This window comes from Arachis duranensis, chromosome 1 (genome assembly GCF_000817695.3).
Source record: "Arachis duranensis cultivar V14167 chromosome 1, aradu.V14167.gnm2.J7QH, whole genome shotgun sequence".
Classification (NCBI taxonomy): domain Eukaryota; kingdom Viridiplantae; phylum Streptophyta; class Magnoliopsida; order Fabales; family Fabaceae; genus Arachis; species Arachis duranensis.
The window spans coordinates 97,409,561-97,426,883 of NC_029772.3; the positions used below are offsets into that span (position 1 = coordinate 97,409,561).

General features: G+C 36.5%; 2 protein-coding genes across 2 annotated transcripts; one reads left to right on the forward strand and one right to left on the reverse strand.

Moving 5' to 3' along the window:
* Positions 1–2,409: 2,409 nt before the first annotated feature.
* LOC107466645 (uncharacterized) lies at positions 2,410–5,515 on the reverse strand. Its single transcript, XM_016085646.3, has 2 exons — positions 3,731–5,515; positions 2,410–3,122 (listed from the first exon to the last, which is right to left on the reverse strand). Exons 1-2 carry the CDS (start codon positions 5,120–5,122, stop codon positions 2,760–2,762), a joined length of 1,755 nt encoding a protein of 584 aa, XP_015941132.1. The 5' UTR covers positions 5,123–5,515; the 3' UTR covers positions 2,410–2,759.
* Positions 5,516–8,406: 2,891 nt separating this feature from the next.
* LOC107467236 (uncharacterized) lies at positions 8,407–9,197 on the forward strand. Its single transcript, XM_016086277.1, has 2 exons — positions 8,407–8,627; positions 8,741–9,197. Exons 1-2 carry the CDS (start codon positions 8,407–8,409, stop codon positions 9,195–9,197), a joined length of 678 nt encoding a protein of 225 aa, XP_015941763.1.
* The last annotated feature ends 8,126 nt before the right edge of the window (positions 9,198–17,323 follow it).

Genomic DNA, 17,323 nt, shown 5'->3' on the forward strand with positions numbered 1-17,323 from the left:
TAAAAGAGAGTATAGAAAACATGTAGTAAAATTATTTAAAAACATAGTAAGGAAGACATCTTTTTTCTTAATTAGAAACTAGAAGAAAAAAAGTATGTGCCTAATAAGCAATTAAAATATATAAAAATCTTAAAAAATATAAAAAGAATGAAATGTATAAGTAAAAATAGAAAGAAAAAAATAAATGAATTATAAAAGTTATACCCTAAATACAAGCTAAGAGTGAGAAAAGACAGCGAATAAATAAAAAATATGTTCTGATTTCATATAAATAGATAATATTAAAAAATTATACTAATTAAATTAATTCATGCATTTTGTTTCATATTTTTTAGTTATTAAATAATTTGATATTTATTCAAATAATTAATTAAATTAATTAATTTATCTAAATTATAATAAATTATGAAATTTAAATGTATAATTAAATTAAATAATTAATATTATTAATTAGTTATAATTGATTAACTTTAAAGAATGTGAAAATTTGATTTTAATATAATATAATACATAATAGATTAATATTGTCCGGGATTCATGAGGGGACCAGGGGTTTTAATTTATTGGATGTAAAGATCTGGTTCAATGCTACAATCAGAAAACTTTAAAAAGAAAAAAAAAAGGAAGTGTTGTCCAAAGAAGGGGAAAAGGAATAAAGATTAGAGGGAGGAAATGTTTGTTGTACATGGATAATTATGCAGAAATAAAGTAGAGATGTTGATATTTGAACTCATAATTTTTTGTTAAAATATAGATAAAACTTTAGCACAAAAATGTTTTCGTATATCATTATTATTATTGTTATTTTAAAGTAAAGTCCGGTAGTGGAGCCTCCTGATTTGATTCAAATGACCACCACCACTACAACAACAATTATGATAATAAAGAATGATGAATCTACCCTACACTTTGTACGCTATTTGGAGTCAAATAACAAAGGGACAAAAACACCGTTGTCTCATTGCCCAAAAACATTACAATCCTAACAAAAAAGGTTGCCTCTCTTAATTCTGAACTATCTCGTTTTCCAAGGTACAACGGAAACTGGAAAGGTCGGACATTTGTTAATGTTGCTACGGAAAATTCACAAAAATACAAAATACCCTTCTTCCATAACTGGATTCAACCGTATTGTGATTGAAAAGAAAACTTGCTGAGTCCTTTTTTTACTACAAACCACACAGATGCCTAGGTTATGGCTTCGTTAGAGTTAGGACTTGAGACATGTTTTTACTGGAAATTCTACTTTGACCAGAGGTATTCTTTTTGCTCCTTTGTCCTTTTGTTTGCTCCCTCAGCATTCACTTTATTTTGAGCCTTGACTGCAATCTCCTAAACATAAAATGAAAATATTATATGGAAGTTAAGTATATGTTAATTGGGGTATATACCTAACGTCAAGTTCGTCACACAATCTTGAAGATATCTGAGATTGAGTTAAGGATTGATAAATGTAAGATGGAAGCTGATCAAGGAGATGACTATAATATGGGGCACTGAGGTTGAGATGAACGGTTCCTTGCATTGGCTGCTTCATACTAATTAAGAATTGATATGGATACCATTAGATTTTCTTTGGAATGAGTATGGGGGATTAGCGTGGCAGCTGGATGGATTCCAAATATTGATGTCCAAAATTTATCTCCAAATAAATGGATCTTAGTAATTTTGAAAATTAGAGTTAGCTAAGCATTCGACCGTATCCAAATCCATATGTGGGCTCTGCTTATTAGTTACTATTACAGTAATAGCAAGATTTCTGTTTTTATATAACAAAAACATAAGTTTAACTAAAATGCATGTTAAGAATATTTTTATAAAAAATATATAAGTTTAAAATTTTAATATATTTATTAAAAATTTAAAATGTTCACTAATAGTAATAGTTGCTTTAATATACACCTCTAAACTAATGGTGACAGAAGTATCAAATGAACATAGTAGTGCCTCTATCATTACTCATTAGTTCCCATGCATCTGCTAAAATCCATCTTGACCTTATAAAATATAAAGGTTTTATACCAGAACCTTAGAGATGAAGAAAAGAAGAGAAGAATCAGAAAATAGTAAAGGAATTTGAACAAACAGTAACTTATAGCAAAAGAAATTAGTGGCAGAGCACTCTAATGCATAAGTATCTCTTTGAATCTTATCAATTACAATTGAATGAGTATGTATCTCACTAATATATGCTAGATTCTCTTACACCAGTGACAACCAATTCTTGAACTAATCTTTACACTCATTCTCTATCTTGGAGTTGACTTCTGCCTTAATAATGATGGGTTATATCACCTTATTTTAAATATAAATAACATTAACCTCACGTCAAGAAAGGAATAATTGTGATTGCAACTTAGCCGAAAATAAGCTTAACTCTTTCCATTCCCCCAAGCTCCGAATGCAGAATTGACATATTGAAAGAAAAGAATGTATATATATAATTGCAGTTCAATAGAGAGACAAAACAAAACTTCTAGAAATGTAGGTCTACTTAATTTTAATTGCCCGCCAAATCCACCATCTATTAACAGAAACACCATCCCCCAACCGCCACACCCAAGTTGATTAAAGGTAAAAGAATTAGACGGGTTATCTACAATTTGAAGGCAACAAGGGCGTTATAAGCACCTAATTAACTAAATAATTAGGATATATACCACCTACGTATTCATTCATGTCCCCGGCCTCTTCGGATCCATCTTCCAGCCTAGTAGAATTGTATTGTGTTTGTATGTTTTGTCGTTTTCCCCTTAGGGTTACTTGGACTTCCTCACAGACTTGGACTTGTTCATTTTCCGCGATTTGTCATCCACGCTGGTCCATGTGTATCCTGAGGGAATGGCAAAAGGGTCCGAATCTAATGCCGACGAAGAACAATTTCGTTGCTGCTGCTTACTACCCGAATGGCTATTATTTCGTCTCAGCCACGCGGTTGCTGCCGATGAGGAGGAGGAGAATGACTTGCGGCTTTCTTGTTTCTGATGTTGATCATCTTTTTCCGCACTCACCAAATGCCTAGGACTCGAGAACGGAGTGTAGAATTGCTCCAAAGGTTGAAGCTCCACGAACTTTGTGAACGTTATCACCACCCTCACCGTAGGGACAACCGGTATAGCCACCTGACCCCACAGAAAACCCAGTCAAATAAAATCAAACACCATAATATTCATTCTTAAGCTAGGTGCATGCGAAACAGTGAAAGTATTTAATCAAAGATGGTCAACCACCCGACATTGACATGGCCCTCCTTAACGTAGAATATTGAATTACAAGTTACAATATGCTAAACAAAAGGAAGAGACACCAAACAACAAAAACTAAGCAATTTCATGTCATATTCTCATTCCATGACATACTTTGACGCGGGACCATTGCGCCATTGACCCTGGAATGGAAGGAACCATGCAACCATGCACCCTTGGATGATAGGGTCCCACACGATCCGTGACCGTTGATTCAAAAGAGAGTCATCACCGACCACACTTGGTCCCACCAAAGCTTCTCTTCAGAAGTTCAGATTTCATATATTATAATGGTGCTCATGTCAAGTCAAGCCGTTGCTTGATACCATCAAAAGACCCACCCAGGCTCAGTAATAAAGACTAAAGAGGAAATACTAAAAAATAATAATATAACAAAAGGGAAAAAAATCCAAAACAGAATCTGATTTGTCTAAAAAGACTGATTTGGACATGAACAACGCATCAAATTCAAATAATGCCCTTACCTTTACGGGGAACGTTCCCGGTGGAAACTTGGTTGTGAGTAAATCCCTGAGCCTTCTCACCGCTTTGACTTTGTTGGCCAGAATGTCCAGCAACGGCAGCAGCTCCTCCGTCTTCAACGGAAACTGCTCCGTCAGCCACAATGAAGGCCGCAGACTCCTCACCGTCTCTTTCTCCTTAGTCTGAGGCGGCGCCGCTACGCTCAAACTCGACGATGTCCTTCTTGGAGGAGGAGCCGCCAGCGATGGTAGGTCCACGCTTTTCCTCCCGAGGGGAACCCACTCCCTCTCTTCACGAACGAAGCTACTGTGCCTTCTCTTGTCCGGCATTGGGAACCCGAAGCTTGGATTCTCTGCAACTAGAAAACCGTCTTCATCTTCGTCCAGCTCCAATGGCAGCACCTGTTCACTCCCTGCAACGTCAGAGTCTACGCCGGCAACTTTCCGTGACCGGAAACTGAAGATGACGTTGTGCACTTCGTACACCTTAGCCTTCCACTCTCCAACGCTCTCCGTCTTCTCCTGTCGCCTCCAATTCGTTCTTCCTACCAGCTCTGCCCTCGTGACGTCCATGCCGGGACGGTAAACGCTAGTCTGCGCGCAGAATCCAGCTACTTCGGACTCATTCATCGGTCCTCCTGCGTTCTCGAATGCGTCGAAGATCTTGCGTTCGTCGCGGTTCAGAACGAGAAGCGATCCACATGGAACTTCGTGCGCGTGATCGCCATCGCCGAGGAAGAGGAAGCTCTGATCGGCGCGCTGGATCTTGAGGCCGTCGAAGCCAGCAAGGGAGGTATCCGCGCGGAGGTTTCCGTCGCGCTTCCAGATCTTGTAGGTATCGGATGGAGCAATCTTGCCTACGAAGGGAATAACAGAACTCTCGAAGTGAAAAGAGATCTCCATGTAGAAGTCACGCATGCGGCGGAGAGCGGCGATGACACGGGGGAGGCGGCGGCGCCACTTGGACCACGCGTTACGGTGATGTAGGCGGAGGAGAACGAGCGCGATCTCGGAGGCGCGGCGACAGAGCGCTTCCTGGAGTGCGTTCCAGCCAGATGAATTCTGGAGCGAAACATCGGCGCCAGCGGTGGCGAGTGCGCGGGCAGCGTAGAGGTCATTGAGGCGAACTGCTAGGTGTAGAGGCGTTTCACGGTTGGGGACGTCGCGGCGGTCTAGAACGGCGGCAATCTGGTCGGCGACTCGTTCCTGAGCAAGCGAGTCAGATTCAGTGTGAATTAGGGAAGGATCGGGGAGGCGTGGAAGGTTTGAGATGATTCTAGAAAGTGTGATGTGGTCGCCCAAAGCGACGGCGTAGTGGACTGGACTGTGTGCGTAGAGTTCCGGTTTGATCACTTGAAACGACGTCGTTGCATTAGGAGTAGTGGTCTTCGCCATCTCTCCCTTTCCCTCGCAGCTCTAACTAACAGTAGCGAGCGCCTATGTCTTTGCTCGTGTTAATGTTCCTTACAAAAGAGAAGAGGAGAGACGAATAGGGGTATTTTGGTCTCAGAGAAGATGGGGGGCATTGGGATTGATTGGATAGAATTGAAGGCACGACGAATCGAGGAAGAGGCACGCCTTTTTGTAAATTAAAAAGTCGCCAGTCATTACTGTACAAAGGGCCAAAGCCTACTGCTTCTGCTCCCACCACAGGCAGCATCCCTCTATTTGAGTTGAAGCCTCATCGCTGCGCACTTCGCTTTATTCCCCTAGGGTACTTTCGTCATTTTAATCCGTCTTCAGTTTCGCTACCCTTAACGATAACGCGTTCTTTGTTTATGTTTAACGAAAATAATAATGCCTCGTTCATTCAAAGTGCAGTTGGCATTTGGTATTTGGTGTTGCTATGATGTTGTCATGACTATGATTATTATTAATTGGTATTTACTAATGGTAATGAATGGCGTAACGTGGCTATGGTAATGTATTGCTAACTGACAAGGATTGCCATCCTCGTCATTTATTATTTTTCTGATAAAAATAGATCCAACAGTAGTTTCTGCTCTGTCTAGGAATGTAGCACTCTGCCTCACGAAACCTGGCTCTAGCTTTTTCCAGAATGCAGCAGATGAGCAGAGTACCTCTTTTTCTAAAATAATAAATATATTCATATGACATAGTCATGATCCTGTCAAACAATTTCCTTTTGCTAAATAAGAAAAAAAATTGCAAAAGATAATAATTGGGATGAATTTACATAACATAGTAAAAGATAATCAATGAATTACATAACTCATTAACTATCACATAGCCACATTATTTCATCAGCTGCATCTATAGAATGCAATGCATTATGCATATAATTGGAGCGGTGTGAGACTGTGAGCTGCGTTTTTAAGCAGCTATCATACTAATCCCAGGCACTTAAGGCAAGAATAATTGGAAGCAAGATGTTAAATATTTTGTTATTTTTCTCCCAATGTTATACTTTAGACAATTAATCACCGCTGCTTCCAACCTCACAACTGACTAGGCGTCTCTTCTCTCATGCTTTTTTCTTTTTAATTTATACATTTTAATTAAAAAATTATGGACAAGACTCCTTGCAGTCTTGCACGATTCAAAGCAATGCGATTCTTATATTAGTAACAATAAAAAATTAATGTGTAATATCAAAGACAAATGGAAGGAATGTACCTCTAATCCGTGCAATGGATTTTGATTTGTCGCTTGTGAGTTGTGACCCTCTTGGCTAACCTTAGAGTACAGTATACTGGTGAGTACACGTGATTGTCCATCATAGACTCGTAGTTTTGTTTTATTTAAGAGAACTAATATTTATATTATTTTTTACGTATATTTGTTTTATATTAAAAAATAATTTTTTAAATCATAATTTAAATAGTATAACTTTTTTATATTTATTTTGATATTGTAAATTCAAATTTCACTTTTAATTTTAGAAAAAAAATAATTTTTTAGTTTTATTTTATATTTTTTATGATTTAATATTAAAATTAAAAAGAAAATATAAATGAAAATTACATATAGCATCTCTCTTGAGAGTGGATCATTTTTAGTGAGAAAAAAATGGATAATATCCATTATTTAATCTCATTATTCATTGTTCTCTCTTATTAATTTCTGGTCCCATTTATAAAATTAAAAGTGAGAAATCATACTTTAATTTATTCTGTCTAATAAGAAAAAAAATACAAATGATCCATTTCTATATCTCTTTATTTAAATATCCTATCCACGAAATAATTGAGTCATGAGATGCATTTGTCCATTTTGTAGAATAAAATGTTCCCCAACACCAAAACAAGTTACTTCCTGGTTCGTCTATCATATTTTGCGCCAAAATCTAAGTTTTGTTGTCATGTCCTACTTTTACTTATATAGCATGTTAACATTGATCATTGATGGTTTTATTCTTATTTAGTTATTTCACTTAATTCAGATGATTCTTCTAAATTTTTAGGGTTTTTTATTTAAATAAAATAAAAGGAAAAAGAAATTACTAAATTCTCTTAAATCATAATTTAAGACGTAAATATCATATTTCTATTATTATATAAATCGTTCTAGGGGATTGGAGATTGTATAATATGTTAGTCTTATCACCCTATAACGTTTTATGCATGAATGAGCATTTGGAAAGAGGCATAAATCGTGCCAGGACTCCAGAGGGGATTAGAAGTGGAATTAAATCGTCTTAGGTTAGAGTGAATCACATGTTGACAGGCTGAAACTCACCAAGGAGGCAAGATTTACGTGCAAAAGAGGACACCCAGCACCCTAGAGCGATTTACGCTCATTTCCACTAACCCTCACTGTCCTAGAGCGATTAACGTTCAATATAGTAACCTAACAAGGCTAGAACGATTTATGATGACAAATTCCATATAAATAAATGAGTGTGGTGCCAACCGAATCACATTGAAGTTGATTCAGATTTGAGAGATGAGTGATACAATATTTTTGTTAGTTCATCATCAAGGGAAGATCGATGAAAACGCAAGTGAGGGTGTCACGTTTTCTAGTAAAAAGCAGATTAGTGAGTTCGTAAATCCATCAACGACATTGATGGAATTACAAAGTAGTATATATTACAGAAGATAGGAAAATCTAGAAAGAAATGTGTAAAGCAATTATTTTTTCGAATTCCTATCTCATTGAGGCAAGGTTATGTTAAGTTTGGAAAGTACGAGATGCTTGGCGATGACGATATTCGAGTTATATTTTACAGCCAAACAAGATTTTTCGACTTGGGCGCTATGGAGTTATTTGCCAGAATGGTTGATGTCGAGGGCAGTTTCGGTGGATCTGCTCCGAATCCGCCAACCGACGTGATGGAAGGGAGTTCCAGCGCCATTCCAGCAAGACAACCAGTGACTCCCTTTGTTTCATCTCCATCATTTGCGGCTGATTTGTCCGCTCAGTCAGCTGACTTGGGTGACGGCCATACCTTTGGAGAGCTTGCAGTTGCAATGGGAGCAGCACTTGTAGTAGACGGTACACCAGTATTCGTCGAGGTAAGAGATTCGGAGCCACCGATTATTGGTGATGAAAGCGATGGTGAGGAAAACACCATACATGCTGGGGATCCACAAAACCAGTCAAGCAACCAGACATAGCAGTACCCTCGCCACTTCTCAACGTTGGATTTTGATGCAATGACTCAACCTGCATTTCCAGATCAGCAGCACCCAATTATCTAGGGAGACAGGCCTAGTATGCTTGGCACAGATGAGTTTGAAATCGAGCAACAGTTTAACACCAAAGAAGAAGCTGTACTAACAGTCAAAGGTTACAATATTCGTCGTGGTATAGAGTATAAAGTGTTTGAATTTGACCAATTGAAGTATTATGGAAAGTGTGTACAATTCAAGAACGGATGTAACTGGCTGATACGTGTGACTATGCGACAGAGGAAAGGGTACTGGGAAGTTAGAAAGTACAACGAACGTCACACATATATGGCAACAAAGATATCGACATATCACAGGAAGCTCGATTATCATGTCATATGTGCTTCGATTCTATTATTGGTCATGGCAAATGCATCAGTCTCGGTAAAGGTGTTGCACAACGCGGTCTCGTCAAGTTTGGTTTCAAGCCCAGCTACAGGAAGGTTTGGATGGCCAAGCAGAAGGCGGTTGCTCATATATATGGAGATTTGGAGGAGTTTTACAACCATATACCAAGGTGGATCATCGAGGTTCAGTTGTATCTGCCTAGCACGATAGCCATGTTGCGTACTTCTCAAGTGAGGGCAGGTAATACGGTGGATGGAGCGAGGGTTTTCTTTCATCGATTATTTTGGATGTTTCCTCCCTGTGTTGAGGCATTCAAGTATTTCAAGCCACTGATTTCTATCGATGGTACCCATTTATATGGGAAGTATGGTGGTACTCTGCTGATGGCGATCGCACAGGATGGAAACTCCAACATTCTCCCAGTTGCATTCGGTTTAGTCGAGGGTGAGAACCCTGGCACCAGACTTGTCCGCAAAAAGCGCAGTTAATAGTAACATCATAATATAATCGCGTGCATAGATCTGTACCGTATGCTCTGACGCATTAGGTGGCAATGCTCTGAACTTGTTCTGGAACCACCCAAAGGAAACCATGAAATCATCGATACAATCATCCAGTGGAAGTTCACCGAATAACTCTCCAAACCACACCCAGGCAGGCTTCCCCCCTCCATCAACTGCTCGAAATCACTCAAACACCCACTCACTGCATGACTGTCAATAGGGAGGCCAAACTAGTATGTCACATCCTGTAGCATGATCGTGCATTTTCCAAACGGCATATCAAAAGTATGGGTCTCAAGACGCCACCGCTCGATGAATACACTAATCAGTGGCTCATCAAGCTTGAACCAATAATCATTCAACCTTGCAACATGCAGCAAATTTGCACGATCTAAGTAGGGCAGGATACAATCATGCATTACTATCTTCTGTTGCCTATGAATGCTCCTAATGCATCGAGTTGGTTGGCAAAATATAAATTTTAAACCCACAATTAAACAGTGATATATTTATATAAATACAAAAATCTCAAAGCAATCCACAATAAAACCATGTTCAACAGGCTCAGAACCCACAAAAGTCACTAGTTATATGTCGATCATAAAAATATCAGAAGATTAACATCACAAGCCTAACTTTATCACATGTGTAACATCAAAAAAACAAAAATTGATCATAAACAAATTTTTCTCCATCATTAAAAAACTCGACGTATAACATGTCGTGCACCAACCAAGAACCTACGAGATCACTAGACAACGCATCCTACAACATGCTGAGACCCAATGTTCTAACGTCCATATTCAAACTATATTTAACTCATCAACATACCAATGTAACTAACAGAAGAACTATAACATCAACCAACTCAACTAAATATGGATTCCAATAACAAACCTCTTGGTCGATAAATATGCGACATACGCAATGCCATTCAAGCGGTACATGTCTCCTAGGTTGGCAGTCATCCTCGCACACCTCGCCGCTCTCTGCCTCACTACACCGGACAGTGGCTACTCCGTCCTATCCGCCACCGCACCGCCGCCGGATAATGCCGACCACCTTAGCTCACTGCCACCCCTCCCTTCGCTGCTGGCTATCTTTCTCACCCACCTTCTCTCCCAAAGCTTTTGGCAAGGAAGGAAATGGAGGCTGGTGGTCCAATTCATGAATCGCCGCAAGGTCTACAGGGGTCCAAATGAGCTTACATCGTTGCAGCCTCCTTAGGGTTTCCTCCCTCATACATTAATCACGCCAGGGCTTCGAGGGTCTCATAAATGAGCATAAATTGCTCTAGAATACTGGGTGTTCTCTTTTGCACGTAAATTGTGTCTTCCTAGTGAGTTTCAGCTTGCCAACATGTGACTCACTCTAGCCTAGGACGATTTATGTCAACTCCTAATCTCCTGAGCCCTGGCATGATTTATGCCTCCTTCCAAATCCCCATTCATGCATAAATCGTCCTAGGGTGGCAAGACTAACATATTATATAAACCCCAGCCCCCTAAGACGATTTATATAATAGTGGAAATAGGGTATTCATGTTTCAAATTATGATTTAGGGGAGTAATTTCTTTCTCCCTTTATTTTATTTAAGTAAAAAATCCAAATTTTTAGACGCGCTCTTTTTTTCTGCATTTAATTTTTGGTTTTGTTAGGTAGACAATGATTTTTGTAAATAATGTGAACAATAGATTTTAAAATTGATCCAATAAAGTAAAAAAAAACACTCTACCCCCAAATTACCTCATAAATCTTAACATTAGGATAATTATCTACACACCTAGTGAGTTAAACATCCAGTCATTGTTAATTGTGCATGAATAAATGGAATCAAAAGAAATAACCATCCAATTAAAAATAAAGAACATAATCATTTACATATCTATTGAATTGAATATCCGACATATCCATTGTTCACGTTGTTTAGTATTCTTATTGTCTACCTATACTTTTTCTTTAATTTTTCCTTCAAATTTTAGGAAATCTTACACAATAGTTAAAAGCAACAATTTTACATCCACTGGTTAAGATGTTTTTCTTAATATACCAAGAGGACACTCTACTATATCGATTAAAATTGTATAGAGAGAAAGTATAAATTTTTTTGTAGTTATTTTTTATTATATTATTACTATTCAAAATGTGGGTCCTAGTTTCTTAAGTACTATTTTATTTCATAAAAAAAACTGTAAACTTACATCTTTATCCTATAATTCATCTATATCAAGACTTAGAAACCCATTTCACAACCTTAACAAGAAAAACTTATGAGGATATTTTACTTAATATATAGTAGAAATTTTGAACCCCAAGAGTTGGTTATAAAGGGGAGTTCCTTTTATTAATTAGACTACGAATTTTTAACCTCAGTCGATAGTTATGATTTGAATAGTTTGGATTCAAGAATCGTGTAACTTATAAAAACATGCATGTACTGCATGGTAGCGTTTTGCTGAGTGCTAACCATTAATACGTTCCAAAGTTCATTTCAAAGCTTCTTATATTGCTTGAGGAGTTAGATGACCCTAGTTAGAAAGTAGAAACAAATTAAAGTTGCAGACATACATCTTGCTGCAGAAAATTGAAGAAAATGAAGCAGCTATAAATTACAAATAATAGCACATGAAATCATTTAATTTGAGGGAGAGGGAGTATTAATTATTCCCTTGCTTTAGTTGTGTAAAAACTAAAAAGACCGTAGCAAATTTGTTTTAAACATAAAAAATTTGTTGAATCAGTTAAATTTTTATTGAGAAAATTGTTAAAAATTATATATTTTAGGACAAGTTACATAAATAAATAAATTGGACTTTAAACTTATATAATTACTGAAACTGATTACATTTTTGTCCTGTTTTAATTTTATGTAAATCGCTACAAGATGTATAGTTTGTATTTTGCACGTAATTCGCTACAAAGTAGCACAGATTATGTTAAAATTTGTGCCATGCAGAAACTATTAGAAGGTGTCATGGTTTCTAAAGAACCTGGACCATGCATAAACCGTTACGGGGTCTAGCAATTTATAAAGAAACATGGGTAGTGTAATTCGTTGCACCTTGTAGCGGATTATGTATACGTGGATTCTCTATATATACTAGTGGAAGGTAATTGTGAAGAAGTAGAGTGTCATTTTTAGGATGCTACCTCTCAACGAATGCATTTACCATAGATTCATCCAACCAGAAGCAATGAATGTTTAGTGTAGTCAAGTAATATAAACCAGCCCTTTTTAAATAAAGTATAATCTGCTCATGTAGAGACATATTCTATTGTCTCCAAATACTGTAAATACACCTATTTAACTGCATCATATGATAAAAATAAAGGTAAAACACGTGAAGAAACCAAGTACATACCAATATTACATGAAAGTCTCAAAACAAATAACATTACATGCATATCCATTTGTCTATTTATATGTAAATCGAATTTATTATATTCGATTTAGACCTAGTCAATATAATTCGAATCAATATGATTCGATTTAGTAGGTAAAGTGTTAAATTGACTTATATAGCTTCAATTTTCTTGGTTAGAAACGTTGTTTTAACTAGCACATGGTAACTCAAATCAATAGACTTCGAATTGAACTCATAATAAATCGAAACAAGTGGTTTCGATTTACGTCCCTACTAAATCAAATGTGATGGCTTCGATTTATAGTCATTGAATAGCATAGGTAAATCAAAGCCAATAGAATCACTTTACTAATATTACGCCTATATATAGAATTCGAATTTAGTTATTTCGAATTATAAATCACTTTCTCCCCCACCACCAAAAACCAATGTGATAAAAAACTTTGACAATAACCCTACCAAATTCAAATCTGAACACATAGAGAACGACTCAGACTGTATCTATCAGTTAGATAGAGTTGTGCATATTGCTAGTGTCATCCATAAAGAGATTAGTGAATGAAAAAATTTTTTTCAACATAAGGTAGTAATGCTAGTAATGTTAACATGCTTCTTCTAGTTAGGAATTAGAAAATTAATTTTAAAATATAAACAGTAGTTAGAAGTAGTGATTTAGTAGTTAGTTAGATTTTAAAATTCGAAATGTTATTTATAAATATTAGTTAGAGTAGTGACTGAAGGTTCTGTTAGTATTTTTAAGTTATTAATTTTATATTGTATTGTATAGTGAGAATTAGTTTAGTTATGATTCACTTTAACTCAACAGTCGCACTCATAATAGTGATTGAAGATTGCGATATGTTTTATACATTAAAGTTAAATTTTTATTAGAGTTTTTCGTATTAGGCCTATTTAGATTTAGTATTTTATCTTTTGGTTGAATATGTAAGATTATATATTTGGGTTTAGGATTTTTTTTAATTTGGTCATGCATTATTTAATATTCCTTTAGTGACACTATTTTGTTATGGTTCTTATAAATAATTTTTTATCGTTGTGCAACCCACCGCTGTATCACCTACATGAGAAGGCAACACACTATGTCCTTGGATGACAGGATCGTGTTGTACTTGCAGATGGCCAGTATATACCATCTTGCGAGGCTGAATGAGACTTGATTTAGGTTAAATGAGTCATTAGTAAGTGCATTTATGGAGAGATGACGTTCGGAGACGCACACGTTTTACATGTCATTCGGAGAGTACATGATTACATTGTAGGATGTAGCGTACCTGTTAGGGCTCCTGATCGACTGTCAGTATGTCAGTGGATGCCTCACGGACTTTGAGAGATACATCGACGGTGGAGTTAGATGCATCAACAGGTTTACGGTGAAGTGCAGTTAGATGCAACAGGAATGATATTGGAATTGTCGTCCTGAGCAACTGCCACGAGCAGTATACCCCCGTCTTTGCCGTATAAGTGGGTCTCGTCAACATTAACCAACGAATTACAATGCCAGAAGGCCTTGATACACGGTGGGCATGTCCAAAAAAGCAAATGGAAATAAGTTGATGACTCATCGACTTGTCCATCAACTTGCACAAGACTCGTCCTCAGCACTGCAACACTACCTAGCATCGTGATCTTTACACCAAGTACTCATCGCGGGAACTCATTATATAATTCCTCCCAATCTCCGTAAATCTGTTCCACGGCCTTCTGCTTAGCCAACCAAACTTTCCTATAAGTCGGTCTAAAACCGAAATGTGTATTTGTCTCATTCTATAATACCTTGATCCACACGCCAACATTAACTCTAATCATAGGCAGTATGAAAGCCGATGTATCATGGTAATCAAGCATCCTGTGATCAATAGATATCAAGGTGGCCAGACAAGTATGGGGTTCATTGTACCATCTTATCTCCCAAATACCCATGCGCTAGCGAAGAATGATCTAAATCAACTATGTACACCCGTTGCCAAAATCCTTACACTTTCCATGGCACTTGCGATGATCGGATTCCAACACTTTGTACTCAACCCCACAGCGGATGCTATAAGTCTTTACGCTTAACACGACCTCCTCTTTATCCTAAAATTGCTGCCTAACTTGAAACTCAGTCGGAGCTCCTGTATCCTAAGCATCTCTTACCCCAAATTCAGAAAGTACTCCCGGTAACCCCTGTTGTGTCATGACATCGAAGTCCAGAGTTGAAAAGTGCACCGGGGGGTACTAATGAGTTTCTAAACTAGATGCTCCACCACCCTCGACTGGAGTACTCCTCGTGATGTCATCATCACTATCATCGGCAATCGTGGCGGCTCCATATCGTCATCATCATCCCGCAGTACATCCTCGACTCTGTTCGGTGCTCCACCTTCTCCAAAAACCAGGACCATAACAGGTGTACTGGCCATGGCAATAGCAAACTCACTAAAGGATCAATCATCACCTACTTCTCCATCACGATTGCAGCTAAGATTAACTACGAAGTACGCAGATGCAACCAAAATTGCTTCAGGTGCAATTATAGACACAAATGATGAAGCACCAAATGGTCTCGAACTGGAGTCGGCTGGCATTGCTGAAAATTGACGATTCTGGTTTGAACCTCCTAAACTATAGACCACATCTACAAACTTGGCCAATAACTCAGGGGTCCTCACCTCAAAAAACTGGCAATGACAATAGAATATAACTTTTAAATCTTCGTTACTGTCTATAATGAATGAATCGTACTTCACACCATCACACAACATAAAAATCAGAATTCTATAGAATAACTTTCCCACTCGTTTCATGACATGCAGTCCCAATTTTTTTTATTATAGTATTCTGAAACTCGTAGAATGATTGAGAAAAATACTTAGCAGATCCTTATCAATAAATTTTATTCCAAATTGCGTTGTTTTCTTAATCGATCCTCTGTAGTAAAGCAGAACTAAAAAGCTATCATCACTAGTAATTGTGAGTCCCCACTATGATGAAAAATTCACATTCAACTCCTATTTATATATGTTAGTATCCTAATAAATCGAATTAATTCAGCTCGATTTATACACATAGACATAACTTCATAGTAAATTGAATCTAGTGGATTCGATTTACCACCTGGCACCATTGCTTATAAATCAAATTCGTTACATTTGATTTACTAGTTGACTGTAAATCGAATTGATTTCATTCGATTTACTAGGGTTCATTGCAAATCGATACAAGTTGATTTGATTTAGCGCCATAATGGCTAATTCGAATTCAGTTACTTTGAGTTATATAGATTTATGAAACACTACTAATTCGTATATTTTTAATTCGATTTAGTACTACAAGACCTAATTTGAATTCAATGAATTCGATTTATATAAATATATGAATGAAGACCTGCATGTAACATTTTTTATTTTGAGACTTTTATGTAATATTGGTATGTGTTTGGTTTATGCATGTGCTTTACCCTAAAAATAACCACATCCTAACTAAATTCTAATACATACAAGCCTAAACCATAAAATATTACTAAAAATGTCTTAATTTGGTGCAAAAAATACATAGCTTTATCTAACTATCTTTTAGAAGTGAGAATAAAAACATAAAAATTCTAATATATTAAAGTCTAATCAATAAAGTATTGATAAAAAAATTCTAATCAAAGTTTACCTATACGAATGTGTGTTATCTATCCAATCTAAAAATACACAAAAACTCCAAAAATGTTACATAACAAAAAATATTTAATTTCACTTACATATTTAATAATTGTGTAAAAAATATTTTAATCCGGTGCAAAAACTACATAGTTGTTATCTAATTAATCTTTTAGAAGTGATAATAAACAATATAAAAATTTTAATATATTAAAGCCTAATCAATAAATTACTGATAAAAAATCTAATCAAAGTTCACATACACGAATGTGTATTATTTATCCCATCTTTTAAATAAACAAAATTCTAAAAATGTTATGTAACAAAAAATATTTAATTCCACTTACATATTTAGACAGTTCCAACTTTTATAGTTAAAAGAAAATAAACTAATCTCTTTATTGATGCTTCCGATAACGTGAGCAACGCCATTAATGTAAACTCTGGATAATTAATAAATAATTAGTCAATAAATTAATTAGTATTTAAAAAAATTAGAAAGTTATTATAGTTTAATGAGGTAGAAATAATTAAAATATGAATTTTGACACTAATTTAAAAGTTTTGGCTCAAAATTAGGCCAATGAGTCGAACTGATTGGACTGGACCCAAGGCCCAATATATATAAATCCACACTTAGTGATTCAGCCACACAACCCCTCCCTTTTGTGTGAAACACGCTGAGGAAGAAGGAAATATTTCAAAAACACCCAAACCCTTGTCCCCAAATATTCAATCATCCATAACTTTCAATCCGAAGTTTCGAATGACAAGCCGTTTGTGACCACACGTTCGTCTTGGAATTATCTACAAAATTTACTGAACAATTTGGTAAGAAAATCACATTTTCTTACCCAATTCTCCCCTTTTCAGTTTCGAAATCTTGGGTCTTGGTATTGAGAAATTGAATGATTTTAATGGTTTATGTAAACTCTAGCAGCGGATAATCATTGGGTTTTGCCTGCATGACTCGTGGGTAAGGTAAGAACTTATTAACCCTAATGAATTATTGGATTAGTGAGCCATATAATGATTATAATGATGTTGTGTGAGGTAGATTAAATTCTTGTTGAATTGAAGTTCAATTTGGCGGTTT